Raw genomic sequence first — 11,208 nt, 5'->3', positions numbered from 1 at the left:
TGATCAGGCTCATGCATTCACGTGTTTTTCCTTCAATTGGAGGTGTCAAAAGCCCAAAAGTTCAAACTTTTGATGCAAAAAATTCATATCAATTAGTATTTGAGATTACATCTCATTTTTAAAAAAATTTGTTTTGTGCTTTAGTAAGCTAATTTAGTCACGAAAACTTGGGTTATTTATTTTTTAAAAAAAACTGATAATAATTTTGTAGAGAAGTTTGATGTGATGAGAAGCAAAGGATAATGCGTTACGTATCTGAATCGCTTTACATATTTCTTACTAGAAGCGAGTGCAAGAAATTGTAAAGAAAATTTTGGGGGGTAAATTTCAGCCAATGTTGAACCTTAACAACCCAGTGGAATTATTGATATAAATAGCTGATTGCATTAATAGCAATTATAAGGTCAACTCTGAAATGTGAATCATAACACACTTGAAACAAGTAAATACTTACAGAAAAATGCTACGGTTAATATAGGTGCTATAAATGATTCAAGACGTGCACATATTCCAACTGACATGGTTAACACTAACACTCAGACATCTTTACATGTTATTATAGAGGAAAATTCTCATTGATAACTATATAGAGGTACACTGGCAATTCAACAAGTTGATCATGTTTTTGCCAATTTAAAAAACTAGTAATACGATTTGCACCCACATGAATTTGCACGAACGATAGACAATATTGCTCACATATTTTATAATCTCATGTATTTATTTGCTATGTTAGGAATCATACTACACCACAGTTTCAGATAGAAGTCATATACCACAATCAAGACAAATGTATTTGTCGAGAACTGGTATTGTTGTAGAGGAAAACTAGACTTCGGCGGGATTCAATCTCCTACAGAAGAGAGCAACAAAAGGGTCTTCAGTCAAATGTCCAACCCCCCAATGTTGCGAAATGTCCAGCCGCACTTCACTTCATCCCCAACTACGTCACTGTTACCCATTGCGCAGCCTGAAGGTACTGGACCCTAGACGATACCAGCCACAGGAGAAGACCTTCGTCCTTCAGCTGAACACCATGGACATATTATAGCAATGAAGATTCCGCTGAAAATATCAAAGAAACCTCAATCTAATGCAAGCACTAGTCATATCACCGATAAGAAATCACTGCAACGTTTCAAAACGATAATTCTTCTCATTCACAGAAATGGGTAAACCAAGCCCCAACATACTCTGCTGAATTCATTTCAACAAACACAAGAAAATGCCACTAGGAAATGCAGGCAGTAATGAATCATTGTGCTCCATACAACATCTAGGAGCTTCAAAGCTATGTGCAAATAATGACTGCCCTCCCTAACCCTTCAATGCCTCAAGGTCTGAAGCAGATACCACAATGAGTGACCTGAGAGGACAGCTCAGGCATTGAAGGGTTAAGTTCTTTAAGATCACTAAGTGCCCCTGCCTGTCAGCTAGCACACGCCATGCCCTCAGATTTCTGTTTCTTTGAGTGTTCAGATAATTTGCTACCCCAGGGTCTCAGAAGACCCTCGTTGAATATCGTACCATATCGTTCATCGTTTCCGTTCAGATTGCAAGGTGGCAGAGACAGGGCACTGACAGTTGAACTTCCCTTCCGTATCTCCTGAATAGTGCGTAAAGCAGCCACGGCGCTTTTTAATATTCCCTCAGCGGTATGACCTGCAGGCGACAAGATTATTGAGAATCAAGTGAAGGCATTCGTGCCACAGATAACTGTAAAACAGCCAAGCTGTAAATAGAGATTCTTCAAGTACTGCTATATAAACATCAAACGCTCGGTGGAAGAATGTAAATAAACTCATTAACTTATTAGTTTAAATTATAAAATTAGAACTGCGTACTGAAAAGACATTTTTCTGAAAAAGATTTGTGCGAGAAATAGGACTACTCGTAAATTATCTAATGTTACCTGTTTGATATGAGGGCTGTCGTGGCTCACTCTGAGAGTCTCCGGCTCTACCAATTAATTCAATGTTGATGCTCTGCTCCATAGGCGGAGAAGGCAATGTCAACAAAAGCTTTTCACATCCTTTAACGAGCTGAGTCAGCAGCTCAGTGGAGAAGAATGGCTGCAGAAGCACCCGCTTAATGAAGGGCAGACGAAGCACAGCTCCTGTGCGCTTGTCATGTTTCTTCAAAATCTTCACCAATCCTGGAATTTATGGCAGAGTGAGTAAAACTGATGCGGAATCATTAAAGACATCATCGGTTCTTATTCTCCCCTACGTTCTTAAAAGATCCAAGGCGCCCATTTAACAGCATTAAATTCCAGACTTCTGAAATTCAAGGAAACTCAATTATTCGAGATTGGAGATTCTTGGGTGAAGAAGAAGCAGAAGAAGAGGAAACAATGAATAAAAAATTGTTAACGATCAATCAACCCATAGGAATATTCATAAAGCTGTATAAACCAACGAGTTAAGTGCATAGCGAACACGACTTCATGGTGTTGTCTAAAGCCGTAAAAGGAAGTCAGAGAGACTAACCGGTGTAGTTTAGGGAGCTGTAACTCTCCATAAGAACGAGTTCTCCATGCAGAGTAACGAGACCTGTCCGGATTGACAGAAGGTCATCGTTAAAGTAACCCTGATTTTCCATCACGCCTGCGCCATGTTTTTGTCGAAGCCTCTCCAGCTTTTGCTTTAGCTCCTGCATCGCAAAACCAAGGTAACAATTATTGAAATGAATAGTACGGCAAGGAGTATGCGATTCGCAACCAGCGTCTTTCACCGATCGAGACTTCAATATCGTAACACGTATTGAAAGCAAAGATCTAACACATGGTAACATTGTACAAATCCGTCCCGAAAACTATTTCCACAGGCTCTCCAGGATGAATGTATGAAAGCCCAATTAATCTGAACTACTTTGGGCCTGAGTGCCAACACCCGAAAAACATTTCCAAAAATCGTAGCAAGGGTTTTACAATGGAGACTTTCAACTCAAACATATCTTCAATCTCCACAGCAGTTCCTACATCATGTTCAGAACTCTAGCTTCACTAAGGTATTCTTCGTGTAAAAAATTATTTTCCCCAGACCAGAAGGGCAAGAGGGTGTTGTGGCTCAATTTCTTAGTTCTAAATCTCAGCTTAGTAACCATTCAATATCACCTGCCTAGGTGTTTGCATTCACAGATTGTAACTTGGTACACGCGTTCTTCAGCGGTCTTGAAAGCAGATCCAGAGAGGTCAGAATGTACACAGCGACGGGAAAAAAAATTATATGTGAAGGACCCTAATCGATTGCTTAATTATTTCAGCGATAAAAAGTTATCCATGTGCACACTAAGCCGACTAAATCTATACAACTGCGCATTATTGTGAGGATGAAAACAGCTCAGGTTGAAAGATAATTTTTGCGTACCTGTAAGCGAATAACATAGATTTCTTCCTGTTCCGTGAAGAAATGGTTGAACTTCTCGAGCTCAACATTCAGGAGCCGCAAGAAATCCTCCTCTTCTATCGTGAGCTCCTTCTCGACCGAGCATTGCTTACTGAGGACAGCCTCCCTCTGCACGGGCGAACTCACGATATTTGCCTCCACGTTACGATTAAAACCAGCTGCTGCGACCTCTGTTTCTTCTCCGGCTTTCCTCTTTGTCCCAACAGTTATTGCCACACCACCTTTCTCCTCGACCACCCGTTCCTCTGAGACTCCACCCATCACACCACCCATCCTCTCCTCCCCTCTCGCCCGCTTCGCTGCGGGCTCGAGGGCTTCCTCCTCCACCGCAACCACCACCCCCGTCGCCCCCACCTCCACCTCCGCATCCACAAAGGCTGCAGCGGGCAAGGAGTTGTGCTGCAGAATATTATTGATTACCTTCTTCAACTGCTTGTAGGACAGAAACTTATCCCGGTACTCCACCGGCATCTGTTCCGCCAACACATGCAACTGTTTCCCATACTTCATCTTCCCCCCTCCCCCCTCACACTCACGCCTCCAGATCCAGGCTCTCGCCAAAACTGCCTCCAAAACCTACCCTGAACACTCTCGATCCATAGTATAGAATTTCCCGTTCAGAATCACCATGTGTACCCTGTTGGTCGTGAACCCAAAACCAGCAATCTCTCCTTCTCTCCAGACTCCACACACAACTATTGCAATTGGGTGACAATGGCGCTCTCACTCCAACTCCAATGTATTTCTCCGAGCAGACAACCTTAGCCAGCGATGGCTGGGTGGAATATCCTCGGATAATCCTGTAGTTGAATTTCTGTGCATCTGCCAGCTACCCTCCTTTACACTATATATATTCACACCATTAAAATGGCATTACACCACGAAAGAGCTTCCTCGAAACTGCAAAGATTGATTGGAATTTGGTACAAAGCGGAGTCGGAGATGCGGAGAGGATTTCCACGTGGAGCGGACGTCATAACGTTCCTTGCGGGAGGCGGTTGCCGAGGGGCAATGCGTTGCTCACGCTTGAAAACTAATGGGGGTATACGGGGACCACCCGTCTCCGACGATCCCCACCTCGCAACTCCACGTCACAATCCGTTCCTTTCTGCAGCAGACACGCAAGATCTGGCTCGTTCTCTCACCATCACCATGGGCATCATCATCTCCGCTTCGATCCACCTTACCCCGTCAGCCGCAGCACAGCTATTCCGGCGACACCCCCAACCTTGATGTCAGGTGGGACTCCAACCCCGAAACAAAACGTGGTCACGGAGGTGGGAGCAAAAATCCATCCACAAATAAACTACTGTCATAAATATTTTTTAAAAAGGAGAAGGGAGAGACCATGAGGGAGGGCCCCACGGCGCAGAATGGAATAGACAGGCGAGGAATAAAACCCGCGGGGGCGTGGGATGTCCTCTCACCGGGGCTTAAAGGCCACCGCGTCCCTGCGCTTGAACTCTCCTCGTCATGCTGATAGCGCTACGCAAACCCGCCGAATATCTCATTATCCGAATCCCTATTCGCTCCCCCGACTTGGCCCTGCCCCCCCCCCCGCCCTGCCCCCAGATTCGTGCAAGGAAGGAACTAAATAGTGCGAGTTGGGGGGGGGGGGGAGAGTGGGACTAAGAATAGAAGAAAGCCAATCTGTATACTGTACATTCTGGCTTGCCACCAAAGGGCTTGTGTGAGAGAAATCACTAGAAGTGGCAAAGAAATTGCACATACAATTGGAAATTACTTGAAAGAGAAGTTTCGTGTTGGTGTGAGTGATAATATTGTGAAAAGAGTGATTCATGAAGCGGGTTTGAAATGCTAAGTGAAGCAAAAGAAACCAAAGCTCACTCTTTGTTAAACTAAGGCAAGATTAAAATTTGGTAAACGTCATTATCATTGGATTATTAATGATTTGGATCATGTAATATTTTTTGATGAAACAGAAGTCAACTGCTTTTGCTCTGATGGTCCTAGTTGGTATTGGTTTTGTGATGGATAGAGTACAAAAGTTGGAATGGTACAAAAAAAACAATCAAGTTTGGAGGTAGAAGAGTGATGATGTGGGATTACATGACTCCAAATGGCCCAAGTATGATGTGTAGGATTGAGGGAAAAATGAATCAATACATGTACATAGAAATTTTGGAGCAAAAAATTGATTCATATAGTGCATGTATACAATTTAAATCCTTCAAGTTTGATTTTTTAACAAGATAATGACTCTAAACATATGTCTAAGAATGTGCATCATTGGCTCAATTTGCAAGAATTTACTCTTTGAAAGTGGCTGATACAATCTCTAGACTTGGATTCGATTGAATACTTATAGGCAAGTATAAAACATTGATTGAACCAATATGAAATATTTTCCAAAAGAATATTAGAATTATAGGGGCATATTGAGAATTGTTGAACTTCAATTACTCCCAATGAGTGTAAAAACTCATATGGAAGTATGAATAAACGTATTAGAATTGTGATAGATACTGAGGGCAAGTAGACAGATTTTTTAATTTTTTTCAGCTAGTGTGAGCAAAACTAAGTTTTGGACCTAACTTCATTTTAATTTTTCTAGAATATGTATACTTATATATAATAGACTTCAATCATTATGAAAAGTATGATTTATTGTAATAGTAATCTTGTGCAATTTATGGTTTTATTTTTGTTGCATCCAATTTATTTATATTGTTTATTGAAATTAATCAAGCTGATTTCATATTCAATTTTGGCAGCCATTATATAAAATATGAATGTTTTTGTAGTGCAAATTTATTCAAGTGCAAAATTTGTGCAAGTTTGGAATTCTATGAAAAAATAAAAAATAAAAAATAAAATTGTTTGTATTTGGTATAAGGGTGATGAATCTAAGTTAAAACATATTTAGATTCAAAATGAATTCAAAGCTTGAATTTTGTATAAAAATGCTTGCAATTTACACATGTATATTATAATCTCTATTATTTTATTTTTTTATTAAAATTTAGAATTATACATATATCGAATATTTATACTTGCATCTAGTGATTTCTAAGCTTAGATAGTAATATGAGAAGGAAAAAAATTATATATAAATATCACAATGTTGTGAATTATAACAAAAATAAAGGATTTCAAAGCTTTGATATTATGACTTTGTTTATACATGGATGCATATATAAGTTGTATTAAAAATATCTTATATTATACAAAATTTAATATGAGTGTATATATAATTATTAAAATATTTTATTCTTAAAAAATTAATTATAAATTTATATATACATTTAGACAAGAATAATATTAAAATATTATTATTAGTTGGTTTAGATATATGTATATAACTTATCTTTAAAATTATCTATACAACCATAATTATTTTTAAACCAATTAATTTTTGTAAAAAAATTGTAATATTTTAGAAATATAAATATACATATATGTTAAATAAAAAAATTAAAGTACTATAATAAATTTTTAAAAATAAAAAGGACGAATCTTGTAGTTGATATTATAAAGAGAGAAGTTGCACTTCTTTTCACACATGTAAATGACTATGAATATATTTGTACTATTATAAAGTATTCTAATCAATTTATAATATCACTACTAAATATTCTTTAAAAATGCAAATTAAATAGGCAAATAGATTTACATAAAAGTTAGTTAGAATCCAAAGTACCAATCACTGATATTAATAAACACCAATTAATGATATTGATCGAGAACATTTATGTATTGCCATTACTATTCCAAAAACATTATGCATATCCTTAAGCAAGCCACACAACAGTACTAATAAGTAGAACAACATGGAAGAAAAAAAATGCCGGCACCGCAACAACATAGCACAATATAACACATCACCAAAGCAAGGGCAAGAGTGCAGCTACCCAGATGCACAAAGATCTAAATATGAGGGAAGAAGGAAAATATTTTTACATCCACAGAATAAAAAGGAAGCCATTTTTGCCTCTTGGAGGTTGTAGCTGTTGTTGCAATCATTGCCCTTCTTTGCCACCATAATCCGTGAGCAGTAGCATGACTACTATAAAAGAAAATCAGTTGGACTTTATTGAGGGGCTTGCGTCTCCATCCCAAATCCTTCAATTTTCTATAATCTACTCCATAAATTCCTTTAATAACCATTGTTATTACCACTACCACCACCACTAAGTAAAAGTTGTTTGATCATGTATTGCATAACATATAACTCTTCTTTTATTTCTTTTATTTCTTTTTTCTTTTATTTGGCTTTCTTATCCTAATCTTGTCTTAAGATTTATAGATCATCTTTCTTCAAAAACAAATTGTTAAGTTTTGTAAAAATACTTTTTGACTAAACTTTGATATTTTAAAAAAACAACTTGTTTTGATTTTCAACCACTACTCTTGCTTCAAAGGCTTTATTTATTTATTTATTTATTTATTTATTTTGTTACCATAAATAATAGCATTAAATATATATGATACATTTGTCTTTAGGAAGATTTTTTATAACTCAAAATTTTTTACTCATTGATTTCTTCTCCAATATGGATATTTTGTAAATATGGATTAAAAATTAGATTTAAATGGATTTAAAACTGATACAAACTTCAAACTTTTGTAAGTGTTAAATACCCTCTTTTTTGTATTGATTCATCTCCATGTTACTTTTGTACAGTCAAGGGTCCCAAGCGATCTCCTGACCATGCTCTCCTCTACACTTTCATGCGATCTTGATGAAATGTGTAACAACCAAGATTAAATGTAGTGATCAAATGCTTGAGAGGCCCTTTTTTTTTTTTTTTTGTGATTCTTCCTCAAAAGCTTTATATGCCATTTCCTCTAACTTGCATGAAATAAAAATCTTTTGTTATTTTTATTTTTATTTTTTTCCTTTGAAATTACTTTAAAGTAAATAGAAGGCAGCACATTTGCTTTATTAGGTATATTCAAAATTATATACCAAAAAATCTCTTCAAATGCTCTTAATTGGTATTATTTTATTTTATTTTATTTTTTTATCATCATTGTCTTGATTTGTATCCAATATAACTTCATGTCATTTCATATTATTTGATTTTCAAACATAGTAGGATAAATATCTTTTACATTATAATTTTATATTATCTAAAATATTATATTATAAAAAAATACTTTTTAGAAAATATTGGGTGGATACAACGAGGCTTCAACGAGCTCCTTCACATCAATATGAAAAATTCTTGTGATCAAATGTTAATCCATGCATTGCATTCCTGAGCAATTGTTATCCAATTTAAGTAGGCATGAAAGATTTGTTTGAAAAATATCTTCAATAGCACAATTAATAGCATAGAAGATATTTATTTAAGGTGGGATAGATTTAAGATTTCATTGTATGTCATAAAGCATTCAGTTCAATTGAAGCTACTAAAGGAATCAATGGTATTTTAGTCTAATCTAATACATGTTGTATGTAGGCAACGATGGCATTGCTAATATCATATACTGTAGCATTAAAGTCTTAAATGATACATGCTCTAATATCATCTTAAGCATTTGAGAGAAAGAAGGAAAGTTGAGAAGAAAATTTGCAAAGACAGAATTTAGTCAAAATTAGTGGCTAAGACAATTCAAACATAATAATTTACAAATATACATTCCACTTGTGCAACATTGAGTGAATACCTCCTTAATGGTTTATTTTGTAGTAATAAAGGCTTCTTATTGATCAATAGGATAGTATAAGTCAAGTTAGATGAGACTAAAATCAAAGCAAAAATGGAGTACTACCAAAAAAGAGTCATAAAAGCATATTTTATAAACAAGAAACAAGGTTCAAAGCTCCTACTAGAATGGATCGACACGTTGATAAGGGAGACATGTGAGAAATTAAAATTGAGAAGAGATCTACATCACAAGTTCTTTTAAATAATTAATAAGTTAAAAGTAGATACCCAAAAAATATTGATGCATATTCTCCACATCTTTCAATGAGGCACTTGCATTCTACAGCCTTAGATCTTAAAGTTCAATCTAGCAAAATCTATGGGCATAAAGTTGCTAATATTGATAATCTTAAAATCTGTATTTGATGACTTCATGAGTAATGTTTATGATTTGGCATAAAGACTTGCACCTGTATTAGAGAAACGCAAAGACAATGTTATGAGTATTAACCAAATTTTTTGTATTGCACTCAAAATTGATGTGCCATTTGATTTAATTATTAGAGCTATCAAATTTGTTACCTTTGATTTGATATTCATTAAAATCAATTATAATAACTTACCAATTTGGTGCCCTTACCACTTATCTATAATTCACCTAGTTAAAGAATATAAGACATTATATGGAATAAAGAGACAAAGACAACTTGAAATAATAGTTGGGACATATAGTAAAGGAGCAACAATATCTCCTTCACCAACAATAGGTGTACTATAAAGAACACAAACATGTGTCGACCAATGACCAATATTACAAGAAAGAGATGTGATTGGCATTCAAGAAGGAGGCCAAAAGATCCCCATATTTGTGCATACAGATTCGTCTGCTAGTTTAAGATACTTTCTACGACTTGGCCAATTTCCACAAAGAATTCTTCATGAAGCATAAGGATGTAATAACAAACCGAGTCTAGGAAGAGGAACAAGCTTGGATGAAGTCCAATAGAAAATACAAGAAGTAAGATGAAACATGGAATCATTACCAAATACAAGCAATTTTTTGAGACATGAATGAATTCTATGAAGCGAAGAACAATTAGAATGTGAGAGAAGGTAATGTCTTCTTATTTAGTACTATTTTGTTACAACAAGAAGTCAGAGCAATAAACATACCAAGAATTTTTTTTAATTCTAATCCTAGTCTAACAATAATTACATTGAGAGCAATGGATACACCAAGATACACATTAACTAGTCCAACAACATTTTCCTTATTTATGCTAGATATATCAATTTTTTTTGCACCTTATATCAATGGGTCAATACATATGCCTATAGACTTATAGACATGCAATGAACAGAAATGTATCAATAAAAAGCTAATAGACTGGGTAGAAGATATAGCCCTATTCAACTCCAATTTGCCATGGAAACGAGATCCAAAGATACTTTCTACTCACCTAGTACATTTCTAAGGATCTTAAGACTTGTAAACAGGAAAATGGATTCTCATTTCACTCTTCTATTCCACAAACGGCTTTAGAGACAACGATAGCAAACACCATCGTTAGATCATCAATTGACATGTGGATTTTTCACCATACCATTGCTTGATACAACCTATATTTGGAAACATCTAAAAAAAATCACTTTTCATGCCTTTAATAATAACAAAAGTCAAGCCTAAGTGTAGTTCATGACACCTCCTTAACAAATCCAAAACTTCTTCTATCTATACTTAGATGAAATTCACAATCATATTCCAAAATATCCAAAGAATCAATGCTACTTAAAAAATTGATGTAATAGATAGCTATATTAGAGATCTCTTGCCAAAAATTGATATATTCTATTTCCAAGAATATAAATTGAAAGGGTGTAAACTCTACCTATTTAGTAATCAAATATGGCCAAGAGCAATATTCTACCATTAAAAAGTGGTGGTTGCTTATAACCATTCTCAATTGAAAGACGGGGCAAGAAGTAGAGAGATGTGTATGTGGGTTCCATCTTGCATTGCCTACTTAGTTCAAAACTATGGACATTCCCAATTGGGCCACGCCTAGTGGATATGACTCTACTAGATGCAAGACCCAGATATATGTGTTTTGAATGTTTATGCATTGTACTCTTCTTTTGACTATTACAAACTGTAGGTAGAACAAATAGACAGATTACCAAAAGAT

At 35.7% G+C, this 11,208-nt stretch overlaps 1 protein-coding gene across 2 annotated transcripts; it reads right to left on the bottom strand.

Moving 5' to 3' along the window:
- Nucleotides 1-545: 545 nt before the first annotated feature.
- Nucleotides 546-4,225, bottom strand: LOC112294418 (SPX domain-containing protein 3). 2 transcript variants are annotated; one of them, XM_024544793.3, is made up of 5 exons: nt 3,369-4,225; nt 2,490-2,652; nt 1,913-2,155; nt 1,528-1,662; nt 546-1,027 (listed from the first exon to the last, which is right to left on the bottom strand). In XM_024544793.3, the coding sequence occupies exons 1-5, from the start codon at nt 3,915-3,917 to the stop codon at nt 987-989; spliced, it is 1,131 nt and encodes a 376-aa protein (XP_024400561.1). In that variant the 5' UTR covers nt 3,918-4,225; the 3' UTR covers nt 546-986. The 2 variants fall into 2 exon arrangements, with proteins under 2 accessions (XP_024400561.1, XP_024400560.1); XM_024544792.2 differs by lacking the exon at nt 546-1,027 and having other exon boundaries at nt 1,137-1,662.
- Between the last annotated feature and the right edge of the window lie 6,983 nt (nt 4,226-11,208).

This window comes from Physcomitrium patens, chromosome 17 (assembly GCF_059467195.1).
Source record: "Physcomitrium patens ecotype Gransden chromosome 17, ASM5946719v1, whole genome shotgun sequence".
Lineage (NCBI taxonomy): Eukaryota > Viridiplantae > Streptophyta > Bryopsida > Funariales > Funariaceae > Physcomitrium > Physcomitrium patens.
Note: the sequence above shows the minus strand (reverse complement) of the source record. Positions and strands in the feature narration are given on the sequence as shown.

Bases quoted from the DNA above. Each gene is read 5' to 3' on its own strand.
- LOC112294418 (XM_024544792.2), bottom strand. From the start codon at position 3,917: ATGAAGTATGGGAAACAGTTGCATGTGTTGGCGGAACAGATGCCGGTG. The intron at 2,156-2,489 runs GTTAGTCTCTCT...CATAAATTCCAG, and splicing joins CAGCTCCCTAAACTACACCG to GATTGGTGAAGATTTTGAAG. The intron at 1,663-1,912 runs GTAACATTAGAT...TGTCGCCTGCAG, and splicing joins ACAGCCCTCATATCAAACAG to GTCATACCGCTGAGGGAATA.